Source organism: Theropithecus gelada, chromosome 4 (assembly GCF_003255815.1).
Source record: "Theropithecus gelada isolate Dixy chromosome 4, Tgel_1.0, whole genome shotgun sequence".
Lineage (NCBI taxonomy): Eukaryota > Metazoa > Chordata > Mammalia > Primates > Cercopithecidae > Theropithecus > Theropithecus gelada.
The window spans coordinates 4,491,310-4,508,538 of record NC_037671.1 but is presented as its reverse complement, the minus strand read 5'-3'; the positions used below and the strand labels follow the sequence as shown (position 1 = coordinate 4,508,538).

The 17,229-nt window shown below is 42.9% G+C and overlaps 1 protein-coding gene across 2 annotated transcripts in view; it reads left to right on the top strand.

The window, feature by feature from the left end:
- Positions 1 to 17,229, top strand: part of GMDS (GDP-mannose 4,6-dehydratase) — a 630,071-nt gene that overhangs the window by 492,810 nt on the left and 120,032 nt on the right. For both annotated transcript variants that reach the window (XM_025382900.1, XM_025382899.1), the window contains exon 8: positions 11,314 to 11,432. In XM_025382900.1, the coding sequence (XP_025238685.1) occupies positions 11,314 to 11,432 (119 nt within the window). The remainder of the gene's footprint in view (positions 1 to 11,313; positions 11,433 to 17,229) is intronic.

Below are 17,229 nucleotides of genomic sequence, written 5' to 3'. Positions count from 1 at the left end.
AAAAAACCAGCTCCTATATTCATTGATTTTTTGAAGGGTTTTTCATGTCTCTAATCTCCTTCAGTTCTGCTCTAATCTTAGTTAGTTCTTGTCTTCTCCTTGCTTTTGAATTTGTTTGCTGTTACTTCTCTAGTGCTTTTAATTGTGATGTTAGGGTGTTGATTTTAGATCTTTTCTGCTTTCTCCTGTGGGCATTTAGTGCTATAAATTGTCCTCTAAACACTGCTTTAGGTGTGTCCCAGAGATTCTGGTACGTTGTATCTTTGTTCTTACTGGTTTCAAATAACTTACTGAGTTCTGCCCTAATTTTGTTATTTACCCAGTAGTCCTTATTCAGGAGCAGGTTGTTCAGTTTCCATGTATTTATGCGGTTTTGAGTGAGTTTCTTAATCCTGAGTTCTAATTTGACTGCACTGTGGTCTGAGAGACTGTTTGTTATACTTCCGTTCTTTTGCATTTGCTGAGGAGTGTTTACTTCCAATTATGTGGTCAGTTTTAGAATAAGTGCAGTGTGGTCCTGAGAATAAATTATATTCTCTTGATTTGCGGTGGAGAGTTCTGTAGCTGTCTATTAGATCTGCTTGGTCCAGAGCTAAGTTCAAGTCCTGAATATCCTTCTAAATTTTCTGTCTCGATGATCTAATATTGACAGTGGGGTGTTAAGTCTCCCACTATTATTGTGTGGGAGTCTAAGTCTCTTTGTAGGTCTCTAAGAACTTGCTTTATGAATCTGGGTGCTCCTGTATTGGGTGCATATATATTTAGGACTATTAGCTCTTCTTGTTGCATTGATCCCTTTACCATTATGTAATGCCCTTCTTTGTCTTTTTTTATCTTTGTTGGTTTAAAATCTGTTTTATCAGAGACTAGGGTTGCAATCCCTGCCTTTTTTTTTTCTTTTTTGCTTTCCATTTGCTTCGTAAATATTCCTCCATCCCTTTATTTTGAGCCCATGTGTGTCTTTGCACATGAGATGGGTCTCCTGAATACAGCACACCTATGGGTCTGACTCTTTATCCAATTTGCCAGTCTGTGAGTTTTAATTGGGGCATTAAGCCCATTTACAATTAAGGTTACTATTGTCATGTGTAAATTTAATCCTGTAATTATGATGCTAGCTGGTTATTTTGGCCATTCGTTGATGCAGTTTCTTCACAATGTTGATAGTGTTTACAATTTGGCATATTTTTGCAGTGAATGGTACCAGTTTTTCCTTTCTATATTTAGTGTTCCTTCAGGAGCTCTTGTAAGGCAGGCCAGGTGGTGACAAAATCTCTCAGCATTTGTTTGTCTGTAAAGGATTTCATTTCTCCTTCACTTTTGAAGCTTAGTTTGGCTGGATATGGAATTCTGAGTTGGAAATTCTTTTCTTTAAGAATGTTGAATATTGGCCCCCACTCTCTTCTGGCTTGTAGGGTTTCTGCCAAGAGATCCGCTGTTAGTCTGATGGACTTCCCTTTGTGGGTAATCCGATCTTTCTCTCTGGCTGCCCTTAACATGCTTTCCTTCATTTCAACCTTGGTGAATCTGACGATTATGTGTCTTGGGGTTGCTCTTCTTGAGGAGAATCTTTGTGGTGTTCTTTTTATTTCCTGAATTTGAATGTTCGCCTGTCTTGCTAGATTGGGGAAGTTCTCCTGGATGATATCCTGGAGAGTGTTTTCCAACTTGGTTCTGTTCTCCCTGTCACTTTCAGGTACACCAGTCAAAGGTAGGTTTGGTCTTTTCACATAGTCCCATATTTCTTAAAGGCTTTGTTCGTTCCTTTTCATTCTTTTTCTCTAATCTTGTCTTCACACTGTATTTCATTAAGTTGATCTTCAATCTCTTATACCCTTTTTTCCACTTGATTGATTCGGCTATTGATACTTGCATATGCTTCACAAAGTTCTCATGCTGTGTTTTTCAGCTCCATCAGGTCATTTATGTTCTTCTCTAAACTGGCTATTCCAGTTAGCAGTTCATTTAACATTTTCTCAAGGTTCTTAGCTTCCTTGCATTGGGTTAGAGCACGCTCCTTTAGCTCGGAAGAGTTTATTACCTGCCTTCTGAAACCTACTTCTGTCAATTTGTCAAACTCATTCTCCATCCAGGTTTGTTCCCTTGCTGGTGAGGAGTTGTGATCCTTTGGAGGAGAAGAGGCGTTCTGGTTTTTGGAATTTTCAGCCTTTTTGCACTGGTTTTTCTTCATCTTCATGGAGTTATCTATCTTTGATCTTTGATGTTGGTGACCTTTGGGTGGAGTTTTTGTGTGGACATCCTTTTTGTTGGTGTTGATGCTACTCCTTTCTGTTAGTTTTCCTTCTAACAGTCAGTCCCTACTGGGCGCGGGTGGTCACGCCTATAATCCCAACACTTTGGGAGGCCAAGGCAGGTGGATCACGAAGTTAGGAGATCAAGACCATCCTGGCCAATATGGTGAAACCCCATCTCTACTAAAAATACAAAAATTAGCTGTGTGTGATGGCGTGCACCTTAATCCCAACTACTCGGGAGTCTGAGGCAGGAGAATTGCTTAAACCTGGGAGGCGGAGGTTGCAGTGAGCTGAGATCGCGCCATTGCACTCCATCCTGGCAACAGAGCAAGACTCCATCTCAAATAAATAAACAAATGAAAAAACAGGCCCCTCTGCTGCAGGTCTGCTGGAGTTTGCTGGAGGTCCACTCCAGACCCCGTTTGTTTTGGTATCACCAGCGGAGGCTGCAGAACAGCAAAGATTGCTGCCTGTTCCTTCCTCTAGGAGCTTCATCCCAGAGGGGCACCTGCCAGATGCCAGCCGGAGCTCTCCTGTGTGAGGTGTCTGTCCACCCCTGCTGGGAGGTGTCTCCCAGTCAGGAGGCACAGGGTTCAGGGACCCACTTGAGGAGGCAGTCTGTCCCTTAGCAGAGCTCGAGCGCTGTGCTGGCAGATCCACTGCTCTCTTCAGAGCCAGCAGGCAGGAACGTTTTAAGTCTACTGAAACAGCGCCCGCAGTCACCCCTTTCCCCAGGTGCTCTGTCCCAGGGAGATGGGAGTTTTATCTATAAGCTCCTGACTAGGATTGCTGCCTTTCTTTCAGAAATGCTCTGCCCAGAGAGGAGGAATCTAGCGAGGCAGTCTGGCCACAGCAGCCATTCAAACTTCCTGGTGGCTTTGTTGACGCAGTGAGGGGAAAACCGCCTACTCAAGCCTCAGTAATGGCAAGGCCCCTTCCCCTACCAAGGTCCGGTGTCCCAGGTCGACTTCATACTGCTGTGCTGGCAGCCAGAATTTCGAGCCAGTGGATCTTAGCTTGCTGCGCACTGTGGGGGTGGGATCCGCTGAGCTAGACCACTTGGCTTCCTGGCTTCAGCCCTCTTTCCAGGGGAGTAAACGGTTCTTGTTCACTGGTGTTCCAGGTGCCACTAGGGCATGGAAAAAAAAAAACTCCTGCAGCTAGCTCAGTGTCTGCCCAGTTTTTTGCTTGAAACCCAGGGCCCTGGTGGTATAGGCACCCAAAGGAATCTCCTGGTCTGTGGGTTGCAAAGACCGTGGGAAAAGCATAGTATCTGGGCCAGAATCCACTGTTCCCCATGGCACAGTCCCTCAAAGCTTCCCTTGGCTAGGAGATAGAGTTCCCCAACCCCTTGTGCTTCCCAGATGAGAGAACACCCTACCCTGCTTCGGCTCACCCTCTATGGGCTGCACCCACTGTCTAACCAGTCCCAATGAGATGAGCCAGGTACCTCAGTTGGAAATGTAGAAATCACCTGCTTTCTGCATTGATCTCGCTGGGAACTCCAGACCGGAGCTGTTCCTATTCAGCCATCTTCAAGAAATACATTTTTAAATGGCTGAATATAAGGGCATTTTCATTCAACACTCCTTTTTTTGAAACCCTCTGAAATCAAGAAAAATAATAAAATAAAGCTAAGAGAAAACTACTTCTTCATTATAACAGTGAAATTGGACACAACTTGAAATGTGAGGTATCAATAACTTGAGGCTGGTGGCTCACTCCTTTCGTCCCAGCACTTTGCGAGGCCAAGGCAGGAAGATTTCTTGAGGCCAGGAGCAATGTAGCCCATACATACATTTTTACTATTTTTGTATATTAAAAATAAAAAACATCAGCCAAGTGTGGTGGTGCATGCCTGTAGTGCCAGCTACTTGGAAGGCTGAAGCTGGAGGATCACTTGAGTCCAGGAGTTCGCAGCTGCAGTGAGCTACGATCATGCCACGGCACTACAGCCTGGGTGACATGGTAAGACCCTGTCTACAAAGAAATGAAAAAGTATTTGAGACAGATACCATGAAATTTGAAGAAAATTTAGAGCAGATGTTTGGAACTATACACACAGGCTATGAATTTTGCGCAAAATAATTTCGGTCCTAAAAAACCCATAAAATAATATTACCTATTAGAAAGAAGTGGAAAATATCCTCATAGATACCCACTTGTACACTACACAATGGCAAGAAGGTGTTGCTGAAGGAAAAGACAATTTCTTTTTTTTAATGTTTAATTTTTTTTTTTTTTTTTTTTTTTAGATAAAGTCTCTGTCGCCCATGCTGGAGTGCAGTGGCACGATCTCAGCTCACTGCCACCTCCACCTCTGGGGTTCGAGTGATTCTTGTGCTTCAGCCTCCGAGGTGGCCGGGATTACAGGTGCCCCCCCCCCCCCCAACATGCCCAGCTAAGTTTTGTATTTTTAATAGAGACGGAGTTTTGCCATGTTGGCCAGGCTGGTCTTAAACTCCTCACCTCAAGATATCTGCCTGCCTCAGCCTTCCAAAGTGCTAAGATTGCAGGTGTGAGCCACCACATCTAGCCAGAAGCCAATTTTATTGTCATGGCATAGCCTCCTAGCCTCCTAGCCAAGGAACACTGCAGATTGTGATCTGGGGTGAAGGCAGAGTGAAAGCAAACATCGCCAGATAGCGCTAGGGCAGCCCTACAATTCATGTGCTCCTTTCCACTAATCACACTAACCAGCAAAATCTTGAGAAATTGTGGCAGCCATGTCCTGGGGCAAAGCATGCAATGAAGTTGGTGGGAGGGCTTTGAGAGAAGCCTGAATTAAAGCTGCAGGCTGTCCTCCATGTACTTTCCTGTTCCCCCTCCCAAGATTCTTCAGCAAACAGCCAGCCTCGTTCGAGTATAATAATAAGTAGAAAGGCACTACCCCAGAATCTACGCTTGAGTGTGAGTGGGGAAAGGATTGCAAGAAGAAGAAAAGGAACATAAGCAAAACAGATGCGTGGTGCATATCATAAGGGGTGTCATTCAAAATGATAAGCAGCTGGAGCTTGGGTAACTGTTCTCTGTAGAATCAAAGAAATCACAGGCAACATATTTTTGTTAAGTTTGCTGAAAGCAAAGGTGGGCAAATTATAGTCCATGGGCCTTGTAACTGTTTTATTAGAACACAGTCATACCCACTTGATGCCATTTTGTCCGTTGCTGTTTTGTGCTACAACAGCAGGGAAACAGAGACAATATGGTTCACAAACCTAAAATACGTACTATCTGGCTTTGTAAGAAAAAAGGTGTCTGTCTCCTAGCTTAAATAAAGTCACAGAAAGATAAAAAGCAAGCTGGTAGTAAACAGGAAAACTATGAAAGAGAAAAAAAACCCTTACAGAAATTGAAACCATATTAGCAACAAAATATAAAGTAAATTTTACTAAAACAATCAGGTGAGTAGGCTGGAGGAAATCATGTAAATGAATATGAAACAAAACGCAAACATCATTAGCTCGGAGGTGATAGATGTAAAAGAGAGAACGAAAGAGATATAACATACGCATAATTGGTGTGCATGAAAAAGAAATGGAATAGAAGAAATAAGATATATTCAAAGATAAATAGAAGAAATAAATACATAACTAGAATCTGCAAATTGAAAGAACAGATAATATCCTGGAAAACTGATTCAGAATTATAAACAGAAGACTAGGAGCTGTTCGATTTTATATTGTTTCTAGGGAAGAGAAACATTAACCCCAACATGAAGTTTGTAGCTGTGTATTCCTGGCTAGAGTTAAAAGAGGGAGGGCAAAACGAAGTTTGACATTGCCTCTTTCTTTCAGTACATATGGTGTCGATATAGAATGATAGGTTAGCAAAGAAAAAAGCAAGAGCTATATGGCTTTCTGGGTTGTGTTCTTTTGTTTTTGGTCCTTTTATTAATTAATTTTTTTTTTTTTCTGTTCAGTAACATCATGTCTTTAAAATGTCTAGAAGTCCCTTAATCTAAGGAATCCATGTGACACAGCGTTTTGGCCCAGGAAGAAAATAGACATAGAGATAGCCATAAGGCCAGACTTTGGTTTTACACTGTTTGTTTTGATTAGTATAGTTTTATTAATTAAAACTAACCCAAAGACCTAAGACCTACCGATGTGGATTCCACAAAGAATAAGGCCTGACTGACCACAAAACTACTGGAGGTCCTGACTCAAACTAAATACCAGGCTGCCATCATGAAAACAGCTACTAAATGTTTAGAGATGAAATGCATATGAATGGGTTCACACTGGGCATCCTTTCTCTGGAAATTTAATTTCCATTTGTTCAAATTTCCATGATTTTTATTAAAGTTATTTCATACATGTTCTCCCCTGAAATGCGTATACATACATAATTGTGTGTGTCTGTGTGCATGCGTGTGTGTGTGTGTGTGTGTGGTTTTAAGATTTTTGTTTCAGTAGCACGTAAAGCACAAAAGCACCAGGGTGAAAAATAGCAGTCACATAGACATAGTTAAACATAACCTTCATTAACAAATCTTGTTATTCATGGATGCCAGCTCAGTTAATAAGTGTTTGTGTCTTGGATACTGAACTGGAGGTTAATGTCGAGGTGGAAGCAATTGTAGAATCCAAATTTTTAAGACAAACACACATCCCACCACAGAAGGCATGCATGGAATCAGGTGTAGTCAGTCGGCTGTGGTGACGCACTTGGAGTGTTCTCCTTCATTGGCCCAGCTCTGAACAGCCACTGGAGCCGGCAGCTTCCCGAGAGGAGCAGCCTTCCTGAGCCTCCCAAACCACTTCCGCATCCACCCCTCAAATTACCAAATGGGAGACTGGGAGAGAGGGGTATTTTTATTTGACATTTTACAATTAAAGTTTTATAGGCCGGGAGCGGTGGTTCACGCCTGTAATCCCAGCACTTTGGGAGGCCGAGGCTGGCAGATCACAAGATCAGGAGTTCAAGACCAGCCTGACCAACATGGCTAAACCCCGTCTCTACTAAAAGTACAAAAATTAGCCAGGTGTGGTGGTGCGCACCTGTAATCCCAGCTACTCGGGAGGCTGAGGCAGGAGAACTGCTTGAACCCTGGAGGCGGAGGTTGCAGTGAGCCGAAATTGTGCCACTGCACTCCTGCCTGGGCGACAGAGCGAGATTCTGTCTAAATAAATAAATACATAATAAAATTAAAGTTTTATTTTGACTTCTCCAAATTGGATTTGTAGAACAGATAGACTATATAGTTACAAAATAGTACATGTCCAAATTTAAGTAATATTTATACCCGTCTTGACTTGGCCATCAAAAGTCAATGGTATGGAGTCAGATTTCCCTTAAACTTCATTTGCTTAAAAGCACAATGAATGCAAGACATGATTTGAAAACTGCACTGTTTTTTGGCAATTAAGGGACATTTTTATGTTAAAGAATCTGAGGCCCTGGCACATTCCTTAACTGATTTGCTTTCCTCTCCGTGAGATGGATTAAAAAGGAGACTTTTTTCATGTGCACTGGTAATCAGGTCAGGACTGAAAGTAAATAAGTGTTTGAGGAAGTGGACAAGTCAGTCACATCCTCAAAGGACACCAGAGGAATGCAGGCAGACTGTCTTTTTCCTTCTTCATTCCTTGAGAGACAGAGAGAGAAGACTGACCTCTAAACCATGTAACCTCAACGCTGTTTCTCTAGTCAGAAGCCAGAGCTGGGTGGCGATTTGCTCACAGAGTGTGGCCTGGCCATGTCATGGGTCATGTGGTCCAGCATGTGAACAGGAAGGTGAGAACGGGTGAACTTTTGCCTCAGTTGTGCCATCCATCAGAGAATAAATGGAGCACATCAACGTGTGCAGCTGTATAAGGAGGCGGATGGCTGCGTCCTCCTCACACAGGGGCCTTTGTCTGCTGGACATGATCTAGCATTACAACGGGACGCACTCAGCCTCGGCTTTGTGGTGAATTACTAACCCATTATCACACCAGAACACAGGATCGTTTATCTTCTAATCCAGAGTGTCACCTGTTCTTCATTTACCAGTCAATAACCATTAATTATGCTCAGTGGAAATTTAAACAAAGCTCTATCCCTCTGTTGAAACCAGTAAACTATTCAGTAATAACAAATAAATCTGCAGTTGTATATCCTTTCTCTTCTCATTCCCAGACCGGAGTGTGGTACAATATGAACGTTAGAGGAAATGCCTAGAAATTGATAGGTCAAAGGCCACAGATAGTCTGATGGAGAGGAAAAGAGCAGATTCTTGGCTCTCGCTCTAGTAAAAGGAGAGGCCCTGACTGATCCCCAGATTCCTGCGGGGAACAAAACAAGCACCAGGGGACCCGGGCCGGTGTTTAAAGTGATCCACCGTTAACCAACAGCCATATTTTCTCCTTACATTTTTAGCAAGCCCTTGCCTTCTTTCACATGACTAAAAATAGGACTTTTTCGAGACCACTCTAACACAGCGGACTTTCTAAAGAAATAAAATAAGCTGAGTGGTCCTGAAAGACCTATTTGAAATGTTATTTTTAGAATGGAAATTTGAGTCAAACACATTTAAGCGTATTTACCCCCTTACATCTAATCCCGCAGAAGAGTGTTCAGATAGAAATTCTAGCCATAAGCATAATTTAATTTTTTCTAAAAATTCTGAAGGTATTTTGGCAAACGTCAAACTAAGTTTCTGTGTGTGTTGTGTGTGCACGTGTGCCTGTGTGTGTGTCCACGGGTACGCTCGTGCGCCCACTTGGGTGAAGTGGGAGGCGCAGCTCAGTTGGGAAGGGGGCCAAAGGGCAGGCCCGATCCCAGGGAAGCCGCCACACTGTGTGCACTGGAATTCATGCCAATGGCCAGACTTGGGACCCTGGTCCAGGACCTGGAGAGGGGTCGGCGTTCCCAGACAGACGAGGAGACAGAGCGTTCCAGGGCGTTCCAGGCCGCAGGAATTTCACTTGCAGGCGCAGGCTCACTAGGCATCTGCTCAGGCACACAGGCCTTGGTGCCCCTTTCAAAAAGACACCTTGGGGAACCCCTTGACAGACGGTGCTGCGCCTGGGCTGCATTTCAGACCCCATTGCTCTCCTCAGCCCCCAGTGTTTAACAGCGTTCAGGGAGCTACCAAGCCATTGTAGACTCCATCTGCTTGCATGGACTATCCCACAACAGTGAACAACTTGTATTTCATGCCTTTTAAAAGCTCATGCTTTATTAGTAGTAGTAGTGGTGTTAGTATAACATTTAAAAAGTGTTGTGGCTAAGTTCACCAACCATGATTTCTTAAGGCAAAATGAAATTGCAGGTATTTCATTAATGTGAACAAAAATGTCTTCTCGCCAAGATAATTTCATCTGTCAGTTACTTTATAGAATATCACTGACTTGAAACCATTACCATTGTACCAACCAGCATGCCACATCTCCAAGGCATGTAAAATAGCCCAAAATCTTATCTTCTATATGATTTAAAACAATCTTGTAATAGACCAAAAATACAAAAACATACACAGGAAATAACTTCAGGTAAAGGAGAAATTATTTTTAATTTTATTTTTTAGAAGGTTTCCACAAATTCAAATGAATAAAAAGGAAATTAAACTTTTTTGGTGGCATTTTCTAAGAGAAAATAGGCTGGCTCATTGATTTTAACAACTTCATGTTTTCAGCTTATCAAGGAACAACTTAGGGAGACACAAACCAAAACAGTTTTGTTTAAATGCTAGAACAAGAGTTCAATGCACGTATCATTGGAGGCTGTGTTATAATTAAGTCCTTATTCTTTTTACCTAGTTTATTTTGAGAATTGGGTGGAAGTGATGAAAAAATAGAGATCGATTTTTTTTTTCTTTTTTGTTTCAACCTTTTTTGAAGAGACGTATTCCTGTTGGATTCTTGCTACGCTTAATTTTTTTTTAAACTGCATCTTTTATCTGTGTTTAAAAAAAAATCTTTAAGGTGTAATTGCAAGTTACAGGAACTCCGGGTCTATCTGCTGTTGATAAAAGCTAACCAAGGGGAGCCGGGCTATGCTGGTGCCACCAGTCTGTATCTTAGATATGCAGGGGCATTTTCACCCACCAGACTCCTGACTCCTACTGAGAAAGTGTACCTGTATAGACATCCATTTTGATATGGAAGTTGAGCACCTGGCCTTGAAATGCTGCCTTATGAACCCATTAACTCTGGCATAAATGTTTTCATTGCCTCTCAGACAACTTTTTAATAATGGTAGTACTCTCCATTACGTGGTGGTTTTTCCGTTAATGGTTTGCACTTATTTTGTTTTGTGACTAGTACATTCTCAACTTTATTATTCAAAAGTTAGGTTCTACTTTTGAAGACAAACATCTGTCTTTAAATGGTTTTGTCCTTGCCTGCTATCTATGATATGAAGAAAAATTAGTGCTTTTAGAACTGTTCTTTTTGGCCAGGCGCAGTGGCTCATGCCTGTAATCCCAGCACTTTGGGAGGCCGAGGCAGACGGATCACAAGGTCAGGAGATCAAGACCATCCTGGCTAACATGGTGAAACACCGTCTTTACTAAAAATACAGAAAATTACCTGGGCGTGGTGGTGGGTGCCTGTAGTCCCAGCTACTCAGGAGGCTGAGGCAGGAGAATGGCGTGAACCCGGAAGGCGGAGCTTGCAGTGAGCTGAGATAGCACCACTGCACTCCAGCTTGGACAACAGAGGGAGACTCCGTCTCAAAAAAAAAAAAAAAGAACTGTTCTTTTTGTAAATAATACTATAAAAAGGTTATTTGCTATACACACTGCTTCACATCACATTCCTCTACGTTGTGGTCTGAGGACCTACAACATGAGAATCACCTGTGATGTTAAGGATACAGATTCTGAGAAACAATCTCCAGGCCTCTGAGCCCACCCTGCTGTGGCTGCAGCCCTGGCATGTACACCAAAATGTTCCTCATATTATTCTGATGCTCAGTAAAAGTTGGGAGCCATTGCTGTTGTGGTTAGAATGTGGTATGAAATTCATGCTCATGTTCCAGCTGTCCATGTCCTTATCTGATTATGTGCGCTGGAAAACTGTGTGGCCACTTAGTGTGACTCCAGAATGAACTTGCCTCTGTTTCCCTCTAGGCTATGTGGCTGATGTTGCAGAATGATGAGCCGGAGGACTTCGTCATAGCTACTGGGGAGGTCCATAGTGTCCGGGAATTTGTCGAGAAATCATTCATGCACATTGGAAAAACCATTGTGTAAGTATACCTGAGAGATGACTACTTCTAGCTCTCTGGCAGGTATGCACCTGAGCTTGCTGAAGCCTCTGTCTAGCTGTCATCTTCCCCCTTCAGTCTCCTGAAGAGCAATACAGAAAGTTTCAGTGGGGAGCGGGGCCTTTGCTCTGCTCTGCATCCAACCCTACTTGTGTTATTTGTCAAATGTTGGTCAGCATCTAAATCAAGTTTTTCCAAATTTCTTTCATCTTTCTTTTAAGATGTTTTTGGCCACGCATGGTGGTTCATGCCTGTAATCCCAGCACTTTGGGAAGCCGAGGTGGGAAGATCATGAGGTCAGGAGTTCAAGACCAGCCTGACCAACATGGTGAAACCCTGTCTCTACTAAAAATACAAAAATTAGCCGGTCGTATGCACCTGTTATTCCAGCTACTCAGGAGGCTGAGGCAGGAGAATTGCTTGAACCCGGGAGGCAGAGGTTGCAGTGAGCTGAGATTGTGCCATTGCACTCCAGCCTGGGTGACAGAGCAAGACTCTGTCTCGGGGGGGAAAAAAAAAAGATGTTTTAAATTTCATTTATTTGTAAATATTATTTTATTTTTGTTTTTTAAGTTTGAAATTTTTTATTGCAATATAAGCACCTTCTTTTTTTTGTTTGTTTTTTTTTTTGGAGACAGAGTCTTGCTCTGTTGCTCAGGCTAGAGTGCAGTGGTATGATCTTGGCTCACTGCAACCTCTGCCTCCCAAGTAGCTGGGATTACGGGAATGTGCCACTATGCCCAGCTAATTTTTGTATTCTTAGTAGGGATGGGGTTTCACCACAATGACCAGGCTAGTCTTGAACTCCTGACCTCAGGTGATCCGCCTGCCTTGGCCTCCCAAAGTGCTAGGATTACAGGCGTGAGCCACCACGCCCAGCCAAAATCCTGTCATTTGTGACAACATGGATGAATCTAGAGGACATCTTGTTAAGTGAAATAAGCCAGACACAAAATGACAAATACTTTAGATATCACTCCTGTGAAATCTAAAGAAAGATGATAGAGAAACAGAGAGTAGAACAGTGCTTACCAAAAACTGAGTAAGGGAGGGGTGGAAAGAGGCTGAGGAGAGGGTAGCAAATGGGTACAAAGTAACTATAAGATAGGAGAAGTAAGTTCTGGTATTCTGTTGTACAATAGGGTGACTAAGGTTAACAATACCTATTGTATATGTCAAAGTAGCTAGAAGAGAGAATTTTTAATGTTGTCACCAGAAAGAAACATGTGCATGAGCTGATAGATACACTAACTACCCTGACCGGATCATTATACAACATATACATGTATCAGAATATCAAAATGTACCCCATAAATATGCGTAATTATAATGTGTCAATTAAAATTTTGAAAACAAAAATAAGAACACTCAGAAAAAAGAGATACTGCCCAATTATTTTGTGAACATTTTGTCTCAATATGCTTCCAATTTTATGAAAAAATATTGACAATTCATGGCCAAAAGTTAAATAAATTTGTTTTGCATAAAACCTTTGTGCAGGAAACTAGTGACATTAATTATAGAAAATTAAAAATGAGAAAGCAAAAATAAGATCTTCTTCAAATTTTACGTATAACATGGGGAATTGGAAAACAGCATAAAGATAAGAAGCAAGAAGATATAAAATAATCTTTGAAGTGTAATTTGGTCATGTTTATTCTTCTGGCCTTCTATTTTATTTTTTAAAGAAGATACCTCCTTTTTCCAAAAAAATGGCCTTATTCTTTTGTGGACTTAAAAATGCATTGTTGGATTGATTATGTTTGGGACTGAGGTTTTTTATGCCTTTCAAATATACAGTTTATTATGTTGCTTCTAAGTAACCCTCCCCCCTTTTTTTTTTTTAAGAGACGGAGTCTCACTCTGTCACCCAGGCTGGAGTGCAGTGGCGTGATCTTGGCTCACTACAACCTCCGCCTCCTGGGTTCCAGTGATTCTGCTGCCTTGGCCTCCCAAGTAGCTGGGATTACAGGCATGCACCACCACGCCCATCTAATTTTTGTATTTTTAGTATAGACGAAGTTTTACTATATTGGCCAGGCTCGTCTCAAACTCCTGACCTCAAGTGATCCATCCACCTTGGCCTCCCAAAGTGTTGGGATTACAGGCATGAGGCAGCGCACCCAGCCCAAAAATTTTAATTAAAATGTATAGTTTAGCAGAAATTAGTATCTGCCACTCTCATTAATTACTTTTTTAAAACAACTCTCAAATATAGTTTAACAAATTTATATTGTATATATGAATAACACAGATTATACTTAAACAAGTTTAATGAGAAAAATAAGATGTAAGCATAACATCTTATTCTTTAAAAACTATGTGCTCTTTTGTTTGTGTTCTCTCTAGGAATCGAACATGACATTTTATTATTAGGAGTGTCCTGTTATGCTCCAAAAGTTGCAAAGGATGATGCACGTGAATTATTTTTTAAATGTGTGAAGTATCTATTCTAATAAAACAAAGGCTTAAGCATACTGAAAGTATTTAGTAATATATTAGGAAAGGGAGAAAAGCGAATGGACTTTTCCAGCAGTCAGAGTTCTTTTGTTTTTCAGGAACTGAAACTGAACTCAGAGTAGCCTTAGGTACCTGGTGCTCCTTCAGGGCCCCTCTGCTCCTTGGCTCCAGTGCTCCTGGATGTTGCCTCCATCCCTCAGCTGCTCCCCATGGCAGAGGGCAGTCTAGACTGCCTTTCTGGTTCACAGCCTCACACAGTCAAAGAGGAATAGAACCTGTAAGAACAATCCCCTTAAAAACTCCCGAGGAAGGACCGTGGCTGGCCCTGTGCGGGTCCTGCAGTTATCCCTAGACCTGTCGCTGTGGCCAGTGTGGGACTGGATCCCAGGCCTTGGCCTGTTTTCAGGGTGTGAGGATCCTAGGATGAGCGGCCCCGCTGACAGTCCACTGTTTGAATGCAGGGGAGCAGGGTCTTCCCCTACAGCCGGATGCCATTGCCGAAGAACAGCAGGATGTGGTCCAGGGCAGACAGAGACAGCCCATGCCCACCGCGGCACACGGGAGTGGTTAGGGCGAGCCTGGAAGCATGCCAGGAGCCGCGTCCCTATTCTGTTTAATTTCCAGGGCTGGGGCACTATTGCACTGAGAAGGAAACTGAGGCACAGTGCAGTTCAGTGCTCTCCCCAGGTCACATAGCGTGGGAGTAGCAGAACCAGGGTCTGAAATGAGTATTTTGTGACCCAAGACGCCCCTCTTTTCTTTATATGCACTTTTTATCCTTCTTGTTCATATGCTGTCAAACAAAACTTTGTGATAGGATATTTCCAGTGAACACAGACCCAGGTCTTCATGCCTGTGGGCATCGGCTCATTCCCAGGTTATCCTCAGTGCTCTCAACAGCTGAGGGTGCTCTGTAAATACTTAATCAAGCACAAGTGGACATCCCAAAAGCCAGTTTATCCAGAAAGTCCTCCCGGAAATGCAGTCACCCTGATTTCTGCAGATTTCATGGTTAGCATTATTCCCTCTCACACGGTGGGGACGGCCTGAGGGAAACCACCATGCTTCCTCCCTAGAGGCCTGTTGGAGCTGTCCAGCTAAGGATGAGGAGGACCTGCATTCAGCCGAGAACATGGAGAGGGAGAGGAGCGATTGATTTGAGTCTTAGAATTGGCACGATTTGGTGAACAGCCAGATGTAGAGGGTGAAGGAGAGCCAAGGTCTCTAGTTTCATTAGCATTGCCATTAATTAAGCTTTCTGCTTGCTCGTAGTTCTACCTGTTGTACTTTGTGTGCTTGTCTCATATCACATGAGGCTATACCATATCAGACACACCACTCAATATCTGGAACATTCTCACTTTTGCTATTCTCAGATCTCCTGTCTCTTCCCATTTTTGCTATCGTTTTTAAAATTTATCTGTTGTAATGTTCACCGAAAAGGCCTGACACGTGTTGCCATCTGTATATTTAGAATCGACACAGATACTTCTTCTTGACCTTTGACATCACTTGAGTAATTTGAATAATTTTTGTTTTGCATTTGTTAGAAAATAGCACATTAATTTGAGTTTGGGTTGGTGGAAGATATCCAGGGAAGCAGATCAGTACCACTTGCAGTCCTGATAAAATTTAAGGTAACGTTTTAAATTCTTAGGCAGTCATTTGTATTGAGAAAGGCAGCCTTATAACAACTGCTTTCTTGTAAGAGCATCACTGTGTGTGTGTGTGTGAGTGTGTGTATGTGTGTGTGTGTGCGAGTGTGTGTGGTGTGTGTGTGGTGTGTGTGTGTGTGAGTATGTGAGAGTGTGTGTGAGTGTGTGTGTGGTGTGTGCGAGTGTGTGTGGTGTGTGCGTGGTGTGTGTGTGAGTGTGTGGGGGGTGTGTGTGTGTGAGTGTGTGCGAGTGTGTGGTGTGTGTGGTGTGTGTGTGTGTGAGTGTGTGAGAGTGTGTGTGTGTGAGAGTGTGTGTGGTGTGTGTGTGGTGTGTGTGAGTGTGTGGTGTGTGTGGTGTGTGCGAGTGTGTGTGGTGTGTGTGTGTGGTGTGTGTGTGGTGTGTGTGTGTGAGTGTGTGGTGTGTGCGAGTGTGTGTGGTGTGTGTGGTGTGTGTATGTGTGTGTGTGTGTGAGAGTGTGTGTGTGTGGTGTGTGTGAGTGTGTGTGGTGTGTGTGTGTGTGTGTGTGGTGTGTGCGTGTGGGGTGTGTGTGTGTGTAGCACATTGCATTGTTGGGGCTCTTTTTAGTGCTGTGTTTTGTTTTTCCTTTCGCATCAACTTACCACTAAGTACGTAGTGTGAAAAGGAAACATTTTTCTCCTACAATTAAAATGATAGTAGGATAACCCAAACAGGCAAATACTTGTCTAATTTCCTGTCATTAATCTTGTTAAATTTGGAGAAGAGAGTTGTAAGAGTACCCTACAACCAGGTGAGAACCAACATCTGCCGCTTGTTGTTGTGGGGGAGTGGGTAATGTTTCAGACATGGAAATTGTTATTGTAGCCTGTGGTACTGAATTTACATTTTCAGTAAAAGTAACAAGGGCAACATTGTTACACATCAGAAAAGAAACCCATTTCTAAGGTCCTCCTGGCAGAGGTAACAAGCTGTTTTGTGCTCATGCACATTTCTCCCTTCATTTGACACTGTTTCCTGATGGATGGGATTTCTGGACCCTGGGTCCTGAGCTGAAGCCTCTGGAGGCCGATCTTGAAGACAGCGCCTGAGAAGAAAGGCCTGGCTGCAGGTTCCGGGGGGTGGATCGAGCATCCCTGCGGCCAGGGTAGCTACTGTAAGGCATTCCTCGGGAATTTGCAGAGCCTGTGACTGTCAGACTCACTGTGGGAGAGCACATCCCTCCACTCAGTCAGTTGTGGGTGATGAACGGAACTCTCACGTGAGGAGCCGTACTTCTAAGGGTTCTATGTAGGGGCAAAGTTGGGAGAAGGAAACTCGCTGCAGCTCTGTATTCTTCCCTAACCTTTCAATGTGCTGTGTTTAGACCAGCCACCTTTGATCCCTGAGATACATTGAACTCCCACCTCAGCAGCTGGCCGAAGCTTCCTTTGATGTCCATGCTGTGACCAGGTTGAGTAAAACCTGTGACACTGAATGATGGAAATATAACTCATCTTCATTCATCATCACTCAAAATCCCCATTAGAGCTGGAAAAAGCAGTCATGCTGAGAAAACGTGCCTAGAGAACCCTGAGAACTTTCTGGAGAGACTCTAAAGGGACTCAGGCCTTCAAGAGTATTCACGTTATATTCAGTCATCATAAAGAGGTTGGACTTTTCATATAAGCTTCAAGTTACCATTTAAA